The sequence below is a fragment of the Euprymna scolopes genome, chromosome 17 (genome assembly GCF_053919585.1).
Source record: "Euprymna scolopes isolate OS-2025 chromosome 17, ASM5391958v1, whole genome shotgun sequence".
NCBI lineage: Eukaryota > Metazoa > Mollusca > Cephalopoda > Sepiida > Sepiolidae > Euprymna > Euprymna scolopes.
Genome location: NC_136498.1, coordinates 66,783,099 through 66,798,098, shown reverse-complemented (window position 1 = coordinate 66,798,098; position 15,000 = coordinate 66,783,099). Strand labels below are relative to the sequence as shown.

The following is a 15,000-nucleotide window of genomic DNA, read 5'->3' as shown; positions in this document are numbered from 1 at the left end:
TCCTGTGAAGGCTAATGGTCGCTGTCAAGGGAAAATCAATTGTAAACGGTTGTTGTGAAAGCACAAATTCATTTGCAAAGGTTGTCGAAAGCAGTGGAGTGTACTGCAAATCTGTGGGAACTTGTTTTCACTCAGACTCCAGGGAACACCACAGGTTTTTCTCAAAAAGAAATCTTTGATGATGGCCTGTATGAAAACTCTTAGCGAGCAATAATAATAATAATAATAATAATAAGAAGAAGAAGAAGAAGAAGAAGAAGGAGAAGAAGAAAAAGGAGAAGAAGAAGATACAGAAATAGAAAAAGAAAAAGAAGAAACACGCTTTTACGATGGTGAGTCGTTTATGCGTTATTAAAGAAAGAAGAAAGTGCACAAAATGGTGATATATGTAAAGAATGATTGAATGTTAAAAGTCTTCAAACAACCTGAAATACAAAAGATATTTGTCCAAAGAAGAATACTTTTGGAAACAGTAAAGATGAAACATCACATATCGTATTAAAATGAAACTACGATATGGTTGCTCTCATGTACAACCCTCTCATAATATTGTTTGTCATTAAACCGAAAAGTCATCCATCTGATTAATCCTAATTCTCGAGTGGTTTTGGGCCGTAATAAGCGATTGCGCATTACTAAAAGAAACAAACGAACAAAAACGAACTTTTCTTGAAAATAAAATTAAAAAAAAAAATCCCTTCCGATTTTTCATCCGATTGGTCAATCAATGGAACTTCGCTTCGTATCCGAATCCAGACGTCAGCATAAGACGATGAGCCAAGATTTGACATGACTTGCCACACGACTACTGTTCATTGTTATTCATATTCAAATTCAATTCGAATTTCTTTCTGACAGTGATTCACACACACACACACACACACACACACACACACACACACACACACACACACACACACAATATATATATATATATATATATATATATATATATATATATATATATATATATATATATATACACTCGCCCACGCCACATACACAGTGTTCCACATATATATTGTTATTTTTTAAAACAAAGGGGGATAATTGCGGTGCTTTTTGTGACATTGAAGCAGCGATAACCGTGTCAGACGATTACTTATCCTGAATTTAAACGTACAAATCAAAGGTCAACAGTCGTATTATGGCGCAGACGAAAGTGTGAAGCACATGTTATTTTTTCAATTCAATGTTTTAAATTTCTTATTGTCTGCTTTCTCAATATCTATATATCTGCCCATTTTCATCGGTTTATGTGTATATCCCATTTAGCTCATTTATCTATCTGTCTATCTATCTATCTGGCTAAATATTGATTTTAGTTTTACAGGCGATTTAAAATAAATATTTATAATTATTTTATCATTAGTAAAAGCAATGAAGAAATGAGCTAAAAATAAAACAAAAACAATGAAAAGAATCGTTTTTGGCATTGGAAATTAGAAATAAAATTTTTCGATTCCGATACTGATTTCGATACTCTAAGAAGTCATGATTTTTTCCGATTGTAAATTCCGATTAATCGTCCAAACACTACTACTTTACTTTTTCTTCGATTCCCGATTCCGATTAATCGTCCGATATTATTTATATTTCCCTTTTTTTTTGTTTTTTAAAGGTTAAAGGTTTTTAAAGGTAACAAATCACGTTGGCACTGAGGCATAAGGTAGGTTTATAGGAGCATTCTAGGCGGGGAGTTGTGCAGCAAGATGTTTGTTCACATTACATTTAAATTTATTCACGTTGGTATTGTCGGGGAATGAGGAGTATGAGGGGGAATCCTAAAGTAAAGAGGTGGGACTTTACTCCTAGTCGGGTTGGTGTTTTTTTAACGTTAAAAGCGAACGAGTACAGTAAATTTATTAGTGCACATTTCGTGGAATTAATGTAAAAACAAGCATTATGATGCAACGTTGCGGTGATTAGCCAGCCACTGGAGCTTGGTAAACTGTGTGGGATTTGTTTGCACCCGGTCGAAGTGAGAGGGACTAGTGGTTGGTGCACCAGGCCAGTGATTCTCTGTTTGATTGTGTGTGTGTGTGTGTATATATATATATATATATATATATATATATATATATATATATATATATATATATATATATCCCTCTCTAAATAATGGTTAATTAGTTTGAAGTATAACACCAAAGCATCTAACATTGATAGAATAAAAAAAATCGGCTACGAAATCTAAGAGAGTGTCTTCTTCTCGTCCCTACAGCCTCGATCTCACAGACGATACATTGCTAGTCTATCTACTCCACCACTGTTTTAATGGAAAGGTGCTCAACCGAGATCCAGTCACCTCCACCCACATACACACACTTTAAAATATTCATAATAGAATCTCGTCTAGCTACAACCACTGTAAGGACATTTCCTTTCTTCCTCTGCGTACCTAGAGCTAGATAAAGCTTTCATGAGCATAGAATTGTCCGTCTGTGAAATGAAATATCACAGGACTGTTTCCCGGCCGACTGTAGCAGGGTCGTTTTGAAGTCCACTGTTCACAAGTTTCTGTTGAGCTGTTTTCTTAAGTAATCGAATTCTGCCCAAATTCAATCCATCGTCTGTAATCCTCGTGTTTTAATCTCACCATCCAAACAATATATTCCTATCCTCGCGTGGACTTTGTACTTTCAGGAGCTGTTACTCTATTTACCCGGCGTTGCCTCTATAGAAACGTACTGCAGGATGAAAATATTAGAGATGAATAATTAAAAATATAGGCTTGCTTATAAATTCTGCACAGTTTTAAACTATATTAGACCACTAAAGGTCTAGGCAGTTAACCTCATATACGATCCGTGACCTTCCTTCTCCGTCCATATAGATGACGTCATCATTTTGCAACATCATCCATTGTGAACGATTATCCAATGTTTATAGATGATGCCACTCTTTAATAACCTCATATACTGTGCACGGATATGCTAAGGTTTTTAATGGATGACGCCACAAAGCGATGACGTTCCAGAGAGTATACGAGGACAAACAATAAGTGATTTACCGATGAACTCTAACCAGAGATCTAAACCCTAGCCGAACTAACCAACCATAATTCTAGCCCCTACTAACCATATCTAAATCTAACTAATTAACCTTAACCCTCAGGTTAGGGTTAAACAATTAAGGTTATGGTTAGGGTTGGCTTAGAGTTAAGGTTCGTATTATGACCCCATTCAGTTTCGAGAGACAATTGATAAGTCCTGACATAATGTCTACGCATATAATTGTGAATCAAGGGTTGAACAATACCAGCCAGCCCTTTCTTGAATCTGCACTGCTTGAGTCCAGTAGCAAAGAGAAATCTAGGACGATGGAAAACATTGCTAAGATAAGCAAAGAACACATATAGTCCGTGATATTTCCAAATATTCGCTCATTTTTAGCACTAATCAAGTTTAGCTGAATTTCGATGATCTAATGAGAAATGTTGTGTTGACGTAATTACGCCTTGTATAAGATTAAGATTAAAGTTAAAGAATATATCACATATTAGAATACAAGCCATTAGGGCTATGATGAGTAAGTTAAAGTTAAGTAGTTGGAATTAACATTAGGTAGTTAGGGTTAGGGTAAAGTAATTAGAGATAGTTATTGTTAGTGTTAGTTAGAGTTAGGCCTAAGATTAGGGTCAAGATTAGCGTTAAGTAATTAGAGTTAGTTAGTGTTAGGGCTAGTTAGTGTTTGGATCAGGTTAGAGTTAAGCAATAAGAATTAGTGTTAGGATTAGGATTAATGTTTAAAATTAGGGTTAGGTTAGGGCTAAATAATTAGAGTTAGTGTTAGAGTAGTTAGAGTTAAGGTAAGGGTAAGGATTAGAGTTAGGATTCAGGTTAAGTAATTAGAGATAGTGTTGGGATTAGACTTGGAGTTAGATTTTAGATTAGGATTAATATTAAAAATAAGGATTAAGGCTAAATAATTAGAGCTAGTGTTAGAGTAGTTAGGATTACGATTAGGGTTAGGATTAGGGATAGGATTAGGGGTAAATAATTAGAGTTAATGTTAGAGTTAGTTAGGCTTAGGATTAGGGTTTGCATTAGTGTTAGAGTTTCTATTTACTTTGCCTCCTCACGGGACAGAGTTAGATACCAGGGTCGTTTTTTATCGTGGAGAAAAAAAACAAAAATAAAAATTGTCTCAGTCGTTAAGGATTGCTCGTCCACTAAAAGAGAACAAGAAATTGAAGTGCGGTATCTGAAGAACAGATACTACGCTTTGATCCTGTCCCAAAGGCCAAGAGAGTTAAGGTTAGGGTTACTATTAGGATTAGGTTTAAGTATTTAGTGTTAAACTGAGATAGAATTAAGGATTGGTCAACCACACACTAAATAAATAATAAAAAAAGAAAAACGTTCGTGAGATGACACTGTTTAGGAGGTCACATTTAGATCACCCAAACCAAACAAGCAGGATAAAAAGATAATATTTGTAGAGTTATATAATTATGAAATTAATAATCCAAGTGTTATCTTAAAAATGGTTTTGGACAATAAAACGAAACTTTTATAAACATATAAAACAATATTAATTTTCCTCCCTTTTTTTTTCGTTTTTCGGTATCAACTATATTTATTTATACGCGTGTGTGAATACGTGTGTGCATGTACGTTGTGTGTTGCGGATGTGCGCCTGGTTGGAGATGTCCAGCTATGCACCATTCGATGTCGAAAAAGAAAGAATCCTTCTCCCTACCCCTTGTTCTCTACAAAAAGGCTCCCAGACCAAACTCAAAATGAAACTAAAAACAAAAGTGAAAAAGGGAGAAAATATCGTATAGATCACGACTGTAAATATAATATTTCCATGGCGATATTTTTTTCCCTGTAAATTTCCATCCATTCTGTTGACATGCCATTTTTTTTTTTCCTTTTTCAATTCTGTGATTTTTTTTTTTTTTGGATAAATATCCTTCGGATCGAATAAAACAAATAGCCATGAAAAAAAAAAATACAAAAAACAGAAAACAAAAAAAACAAAACAAAAAATACAAGAAAAGAAAAAGTATTTCATTCAACACACACACGCACACGCACACGCACACGCAAACAGACACGCACGCAGACACGCACGCGCACGCAGACACGCACGCACACAGACACGCAAACAAACACACACACACAGACACGCAAACACACACAGAAGCCCAGATCAACACACGCATATCGTTCTTTATACAGTCAGATATAAAGAAAGACCTCCCTCTCCTCCACTTCCTCTATTCCTTTATAACGTCAGGTATGTTTGAATGTGAAATACTTGTATATACACAATTCCCTTTCAAACTAATTAACCAGTCATAATGAATTTGAAACATAGTTGCTATGAATAACGGATACACATTCAGACTATATTCTGTTTACTCTAGTATTGACACGTTCGGCTTTTGTGAAAGCTTAACAATAGATATTAGATCTCAATTGATAAATATTTCCCAAATTTCAGTTTCTTTGAAGTATTTCAAAAATATTTAAGCAGCATGTGACCGGCACCACACATATCCTATCTGCAAATTCATACCTATCATATTTTCGTTGAATCAAACATCAATGAAGCATGGTTTAAAAAAAAAAAATTAATTCATTCTTAAGCGTAAAGTACAAATTTTAAAATCAGGTAATTAGATTCTAGACACGAGAGACATAATATATTGATTTTAATCTTCAAAATGAGACATAAAAGGTGCAAAGGAGGAATTAATTCTACTCGGACTGAAAGCATGGTCACATTGCGAGCAAAGCAGTCTAGTTATTTAACCTCCTGCGCCAACGAACATTGAGATAGATAGAGAGATAAGCAGATAGACCGAGAAAAAAAGAAGAGAGAGAGAGAGAGAGAGAGAGAGAGAGAGAGAGAGAGAGAGAGAGAGAGAGAGAGAGAAAATAATGTTTCAGGAACACTTATTTTTTTGACTACTAACTGAAAATTTTGACGGAAATAATTTTATAGGGTCACTTTTAATAGTAATACCATATCAAATAAAGTTAGCTTTCGTTCATTTGACCCAAAGGTAAATTTCACGCTTTAGAAAAACAATATGATCTTAAATTTGAATATATATATATATATATATATATATATATATATATATATATATATATATATATATATATATATATAGAGAGAGAGAGAGAGAGAGAGAGAGACAGACAGACAGACAGACAGACAGAGACAGAGAGATAGAGGGACAGAGAGACACAGAGCGACAGAAAATAGATTGATAGATAGATAGATAGATAAGCATACATACGTACAAACACTTATTCACTGTTTAAAATAAATGGTAAAAATGTCACTAAAATTGGAAAATTAATAAATTAATTTATTGAAAAATAACATATTTACAAGTAGACGTCTGTTCAGGGACACTCCTTATCATAGACTTGGGGGTATGGAGGATATGCGATAAGCTTTTAGAGCAGGATATATATATATATATATATATATATATATATATATATATATATATATATATATATATATATATATCCCGACCGTCAGTGATCGTATCCCCCTGCACTAATGATCCCCAAAAGGATGAAACAGTAGTGCCCGTATGTATTAAAGAAATAATAATGATAATAATAATAATAATAATAATAATAATAATAAATATATATATATATATATATATATATATATATATATATATATATATATATATATATATAGACGTGTGTGCATGGTGCATGAAAACATGCTTCATATGAGCGTTAATGTTATATTTATTTATCGCATACCTTGTGGTGATAGCTTACACTTATTACAAAAAGGATCAGCGTAACTGCTGTCTATCGATGAGTATATGTATATATGTGTGTGTGTGTGTGTGTGTGTGTGTGTAATGAGTGTTTAATAATGTGTAATACATATATGTATGCCTTGTCTGTGCATGCGTATAGGTGTGTATGTGTGCGTACCATTAGAATCAATGAAAATCTGCAGAAAAGTTACTTTTTGTGAAGATGTTCGTCGATCCGAGCGAAACCGGCAAATCTCTCGTTTGATGATTTCTTCGTGTTTAATTGTTTTTCTCATTGTCTTTTTCATAAATTCTCCATGACTTGTCATTTTTTAATATAATGTGTATTTTATACACACACACACACACACACACACACACACACACACACTTATATATACATATCAATATATACGTGTGCACACACACACACTTATATATACATATCAATATATACGCACATGCACGTGTGTGTGTGTGTGTGTTTGTGTGTGTGTGTGTGTGTGTGTGGTATTAATAGAAGACTTGATTTTTTTGTGAAAAAGGATCTTATACAGTTCATGATATCTTTCGATATACTTTCTTGAAACATACCAAAACCAATAAAGATGAATTCAAATCAAGGACATCGTTACAAATAATTACAAAGCGCTGAAGCGTTGCGGAGACTTGTTATTGCAAACGGTTTGATGAAGAATATCAATCAACCTTCTGTTGACGTGATAACAGCAGCTTCCATAACAACACTAATAATAATAATAATAATAATAATGATTAAGAAAAACCATTGAATGTGAAGACTAATACACATGAGCCACATGCATGAGCCAGACAAACTGCTGCAGAGGCAAAACATGAAGAAGCGTTACACGGAATCCAGAACATTGAAGTTGCATATCTATAAGTTTTCTATCCCCTCCCCATCTCCTCCCATTACCCTATCATCGCCCCACCCCCAAAAGAGTGATTTCTAGATAGCTGAGTATGATCAAGGAGGATGGAAAGACCATGGAGAGAGCACTGACCAGGGCTCCGCTCCGCTGGACAAGTGCGAAGAGAACTAGTACCTTGGGGAGGCTTATTGCCACTTAAATTCCAGCCACACCCAAAATTGATAATTTCGGTATAGACTAGCGCCACACCAAATAGTCGTGAATGGTCAAGGAGCATGGAAAGATCGAGGCGGGAAAGCAGTAACCACATCTCCGCTGGATAAGAACGAACAGAACTGGGACTTTAAGGGGGCTTGTTGCCACCCAAATCCCAGTGAAAAGAAATGGTTATCGCCAGCGAGATGCGAATGGCAAGAGACTTGCGATAAAGTTAAGGCATTTGGGAAGGGTATCGGAAGAGCTGGAAAGTACTGGGAATCTGGGGAGACTTGTTGTCACCCAACCTCCAGGGAAAACTACCGGTTGTTGTCAGTGAGTACTCTCCGACGATGGCCTGTGTGAGGACTCTTAGTGAGTACAAATAATAAAAATGAAACGTGCTATCTAGATTAGCAGCAATCTAAAGAGCCTTGTTGTCACGCACACTCTTAGCGAACGGAACTTATTATTTTCAGTGAGTAATTACTGACAAGGACTTGTATGAAAGCTCCTTGAGAGTAAACAATGATGATGATGATGATGATGATGATGATAGCAATTATGCTAATGATGGTTGTCACTCAGACTCCAGGTGACACCACTTGTTATTGCCAATGAGCAATCCATAGGCAATGCCTCGCGTGTAATCTCTTAAAGAGTAAATAATAATGATGAGGAACTACTTTTACTACGTTTACTACTACTACTACTACTACTACTACTACTACTACTACTAACAATCGTCATCATCATCATCATCATCATCATCATCATCATCATCATCATCATCCCTATGAAAAATCACAGTGGTACCAACTACTGTTATTTCTGCACAAAATGATCGCGGGGTATCTAAACAGATATAATTACCAGTAAGAGATGGCACCATCCAGACATCAATTGGATGGGCATGGAGAGTACTGAAATTCTGAGAATTCTTATCATCACTCAGACTCCAGAGAAAGCCATTGGTCGTTATGGTAAACAGCTAGAGCGATAGCATATCCTGATTTGCAATGGTGATATAAGATCAAGGAGAACTGAACAAAAAAAAAAACTGAATGGTGATATAAGATCAAGGAGAACTGAACAAAAAAAAACTGAATCCCTAGTAACAGCCACACAAGATAACCATCTACATCAAAGCAAAGTTCGACAATGCACAATAAAACAGCAAATGCAGACTATGTGAACGAAAAGACGAAACGATAAATCACAGAAGTGAATACAGCAAACTAGCCCAAAAAGAATATGTAAATAGACACGATATAATGGGGAAAGCAGTATACTGGAAATTATGCAAACAACTACATATTGAACCCTCAGACAAATCGTATAAGTATAAACCGATAGCAGTACTTGAGATCGGACATCACAAAATCCTATGAGACATGGACATACAAATAGACAAACTCATCAAATAAGAAGACCGGATGTCATAATAGTTAACAAGGAGGAAAAGTCCTGTCAGATCGTAGATTTCAAGGTTCCAGCAAACCACAAAATATATACGAAGGAGGCAGAAAAGCGAAGCAAATACACTGAACTGGTCAACGTAGTGAAAGGAGTATGAAAGATAAAAAAAGTGAAGATAACATCAGTAATAATAATAGGAGCACTAGGAATAATCCCGAAAAACTTTGAAAAAAGAATGGGAGAGATTGGAATCAAAGGGAGGACTGAGATCTTAGGGAGGCTTAGCTTATTGTAACTAAAATTTCAGTGAAGACAAATGGTCACTAGCAACGAGAATTCAAAGGTAAATGGCTGTTGCGATAACGCACATTAATTTGAAAATATTATCAACAGAGGATGAGAGTATTGGAAATCTGGGAAGACTTGTTGTCACTCAGGCCCCAGGGGGCACCACAGGTTGTTCTGAAAGAGAACTCTTTCATGATGTCCTGTTTGAAAACTCTTAGTGAGATAATAATAGTAACAACAACTTCAACAACAACAACAACAGTAATAATAATAATAGCAACAACAACAACAACAGTAATAATAATAATAATAATAATAATAATAATAATAATAATGAAACAAAAGTGCCCTCAAATAGTCGTGCACTGTAATCTTCAAAAAATAGCCTAAGCAGCTTCATCAGTTTTCTTTGGTAGGGATGCCTCAAGCGATTAACCGACCCCCTCCTCAGTGAAGGAAGGTAAAGCCTGGGCTAGGATTTAACAGGCCTACATTTCACCACGACAGAGCAAGAAGGCCAGCTGATGCGGCATCGCCCCACCCTATGTCGGACTGACTGTCGAGGACGTATCTTACACTTGTATCGATAAATCAACCCGTGTTAACCCTTTGGTTGATTCGAGTATGAAACCGCACAAACTTTCGATTTCGCCCGAAGAGATTAAGAGTTATAAAAGGATTGGTATTTACCTCCCAACCCACACGCACGCTACCGGTGGAAGATGGGACACATGTTTGGAAGGTGGAAATTGGAAAGCCAGCGCACAAGAGGCGTGTACACTCTGGTCTAGAACAATACATGAACAGCCTCAATCCCGTCCACATTCCCCGATAGGGCCACCTCAGGCGTTTAGCAATAAATGCCCCATTTCCAATGCAATGAAATAAAGCCTAGAAGGGTTACCACTCCAGGACTGCACATAATGATACTAGAGTCTGGGAGAAGCAAAACAAGATTATTAACTCCAAAAAATCAGAGAGACGGTGTTGGACTGATTGTCAAGAACGTATCTTCGACTTGTATGAACAACACCAACTAAGGTTGATACTCTGGTTGAGTTGAAGTAGTGAAAGATAGACCCCATTCATTTACTAGGATGCCCCTTTTTAATGGGCATTTCACCGCTTATCAAAGCTGAAAGACCACTCGAGGATAAGGGTTAATTAGTGTCAAGAAGACGGTGAGAAAACGTTGTGGTGATAGGTATTGGCGGAACTTGGTTATTTAAGAGAAGGGCTTTACAACAACTTATTTACATTAGGTTTGAAAATCATGTTATAGCCAGCTGGAAAGCAGCACCACGCTATTGTATTCCATTTCTAGAAAATAAACCTTCTGTGTAGAATCTTCGTTCAGTTTTAAGCACTGTGAATGAGTAAACAAAATTACTGACAGCTGTTGTAGCTAGATGAGTATTTCTTGTGAATGTTTTGCAAATTGCATTACAACTCGTGTCAAACCCTGTTACTACAATATATGATGATGATGGATCCGAAGAGTCTATAGGTGGCATCGGTTTCCCTGATAATTTTCTAGTCAACATTCTTTATAAAAAGACATCTGGTAGTTACAGGAGGGACCACGAGAAGCTAGCCAACATCCTAAGTGAAAATGATTTTCTGTGGAACGAACTGGATTCGAACTTGGAATACCCAGGTTGTCAGCCCTAGTCATTAACCGCTAGGCTAGACCACTGTCATCATATATGATAATTAAAAAAAAAACTATTTGCAAATGCATAATAATTACAATAACATTGATCAACAACGTATATAACAAATATACACACAAAAAAATGCATCCTCCCCTGGAAAAATTGAGGTTATAGGCAAAAAAAAAAAAAAAAAAATTAAATAAAAAAAAAAAAAAAAAATAATAATTCCTTTTTTTTTTTTTTTTTTTTTTTTTTACTTACCTTCGCCAGAAACGGTCAAAGTTAGTCCAAGTAAAAACAATAAAATCAGCTTCAAGTGGAATTCCATTATTGAATAAAATTTTTCTTTTTTTTTTTTTTGCCAAAGAATCGTTTTGTCTTCAGCGAGAACTTTGAAAGTATCCTCCTGTTTCGCTATGAATGACAATTAGGAATTATCAGTATTATTGGTAATAAAAATATATATTCGATTGTCTTTTATACTTTTTTTGTTTCGTTTCTTGTTTTAATACTACAAAATGATTTCACGTATATGCATACACACACACGCCGTATATATATATATAGAAATATAGTAATAATATATCTATAGCTAGTAAGCTACAGCTACACCATAACTCTTGTGTTTCATTCCTCGAAGGAATTCGTCAGGCTAGCTGCCCATATATTATTAGCATATTTTTTTCTCAAAGTTGATTATTTTTTTTTGTAGGTAGTTTGTATTTTATACAAATTACACACATCTATATACATACATGTATGTATGGATGTATGTTTGATATTGTCGATTGTACATAAATGCGTGTACGTGTTAAGGTTATATATATGTCATACCTTTTTTGTCCTACGTTGATAGAGACACTAAAGGATGAACTGATAATAGTTAGAACCAAGTTATTTTGGTTTTCTGTCTTTCTTCCTACTTTCTTTTAAGTCCGGTAAGCCCGGCGGTCGAAAACCACGAACCAGACAACTCGAGTGACAGAAGAAAAGTGTGTTATTTTTTTTTTTTTTAAAGAAAAGAAAAAATTAGAAAGGAATTAAAAGTAAATATGAAAGTGAGTGCGAGATTTATGATAAAAAGTCTAAAAGTGAAAATTTAACGTATAAATAAGTTAAAAAAACACACAAAAACGAAAACAAATTCTTTCTTAGAAATATGGCTGATAAAAGTTAAGAGTTGTTTTATAGTAAAAAAAGGACGAATGAAAACAAGGATGATGGAAGCAGTGACGATGTCGAACTGAGACTGATGAAGAAGAGACACGCACGCGGATGCTGGGAGCTCAAAGTCGCAGTGAACGTTTAAACCAGTTGTTATCAGGAGGCAAGTAGGCGAGCAATTACATCAAGTAGTAGTTGTAGTGGTAGATCAGGGAGTGGTGGTAGTCGTAGATATAACGATGCTATCAACGGTAGTAGTAGTCAACTAGTTTTAAGCGCTCTCTTCCTCTCACTATATATATATATATATATATATATATATATATATATATATATATATATATATATATAGTTATAGCCATAGTTATATTTTAACAATACATATGCCAGCGGATAATTATATTTTAACAATACATGTGCCGCTCCACATTTGGGGGTACCAAATTGGTCAAAGGGAAAATTATTCCCAACTCGCATTTAGGTAAAAATACACTTTCGTATAAATAATTGAATTCATTCAAAAAGTACCGCAAAACAAAAACATATAATCTCTCTCTCTCTCTCTCTCTCTCTCTCTCTCTCTCTCTCTCTCTCTCTATATATATATATATATATATATATATATATATATATATATATATATATATATATATATATATATATATATACTTAGGGGATTAAAATATAATTATCCACTGATGTATGTATATATATATATATATATATATATATATATATATATACATATATATATATGTATATATATAAGTATATATATATGTATATATATATACATATATATATATATATGTATGTATATAAGTATATATATATATATATATATATATATATATATATATATATATATATATATATAGGGGATTAGAGCAAGAGTCTAAAGAGCAGAAAATATTTTAATGTATTAGAACATTCAATAATGCAATTAAAATAAAAGAAAAACGTGCTCGATAGGTATATATATATATATATACATATATATATATATATATATATATATATATATATATATATATATATATCCCAGAGCTATTTTAATATTAAATAAAATGATTAATAATTTATAATAAAAATTAAAAATTAAAAATCGGTTTCATAAGAAAGAACAAAACAAAACCAATAAATTGTACGATCGTTTCGGAAACGATGTTTTTATTGTGATAGACATTGAGTCTTGAACAATAATTTTATCATATAGTTTTGAAACAACGTCTCCTCATCAGCAATAATATTGTTGGGTGGGTTTTTTTCTAAAGACACCAAAATAAACCTAGCATTTTTAAGTAAGACAGATGTGTATCTTTTAATGGTTCACCGTCTAAAAGTCGTACATAACATCGTCAATGTATTCATTGGGATGGTACTTCCAAGACAAGTTTGTGTTTCGATCTTTAAAGAAAATCATCAGGCTAAGTATTTTCTGTGGCGTTGTTTGTTGTACAGAGACAAGTCAACATTTGGTCACAAATAAAGTAATTTCCACTGGTCAATGTAACTCAAAATAACACATATGAATCAACCACAGTAAAAATTTCTTTAGTTTTGAGCACTATTGTATGAGAGATATTTCAAGTTTATATACTTAGTAATAAGTTTGAAATGACACACACACACACACACATACACGTATATGCATATGCAATTTTTCTATGACTATCCGCACTGATAGATCGTAGAGATGACGAAACTCGTGTTTTATTATGAAACGAGTATCTATATTACATAGTATTATATAACTTTAATGTATTATAATTAGCAATAAACTATATATATATATATATATATATATATATATATATATATATATAGATAGATAGATAGATACATAGATATTTAATAGATAGTGCTCAATTATAAGGAAAATCCGAAAATAAGAACGTATCTATATTTTGTTTACAGAACGTTTTTAGATGAGACAAGTCATTGGTACTATCGGTTTCAAACCCGATAATTAGGACCGTTTTAGATACCTATATCAAGCTCTCTTCAGCCAATACTTATGATGATGATGATATATATATATATATATATATATATATATATATATATATATATATATATATTAGTCGCCTGGCAAGGCCACAGGAATGACAATCACAGCAGCAAAACTGAAGCTGGCTGCCAGGGCACTATATATACAAATGTAGGCAAATTTTGGCATACGTATTTTATTGGTTTGAAAATATAGGTTCTTTTTTTACCAATTGTCATAAAATTTTAACGAAGGAATAGTATTATAATCTTTAAAAGGGCCTCAAAATTTTATTTGATTATATAATGTTATAAAAGAATTCTTAATGCTGCAATATAAAACCATTATATTTTTAACTAGAATATCTTGTCTTTTTCTTTTCCAGTTTTAACAACTAGTCCATTACTTTTCCATGTTTAAGTCTAACCATATTACTTTTCATGATCGCAGTTTTCTACTGTAATCCATGATTTTTCCAGGCTTTCAATAAATTCACTTGTTCTTTATTTAATTTCAGTCAATTTTTTTTTGTTCCCATAAACACATATGTAATAACAATGTACGACACTCGTCTCCTTTCAATAAACTTTCCCCACTTATCTCCCTTTCATGCTTTTATTTTCAGTTTCACTTGTTACCTCTATT

At 33.7% G+C, this 15,000-nt stretch overlaps 1 protein-coding gene across 2 annotated transcripts in view; it reads right to left on the bottom strand.

The window, feature by feature from the left end:
• Positions 1-11,672, bottom strand: part of LOC145296766 (adhesion G protein-coupled receptor L3-like) — a 183,514-nt gene extending 171,842 nt beyond the window's left edge. For both annotated transcript variants that reach the window (XM_080142820.1, XM_080142819.1), the window contains exon 1: positions 11,463-11,672. In XM_080142820.1, coding sequence (XP_079998946.1) covers positions 11,463-11,529 — 67 coding nt within the window. In that variant the 5' untranslated portion in view covers positions 11,530-11,672. The remainder of the gene's footprint in view (positions 1-11,462) is intronic.
• Positions 11,673-15,000: the final 3,328 nt, after the last annotated feature.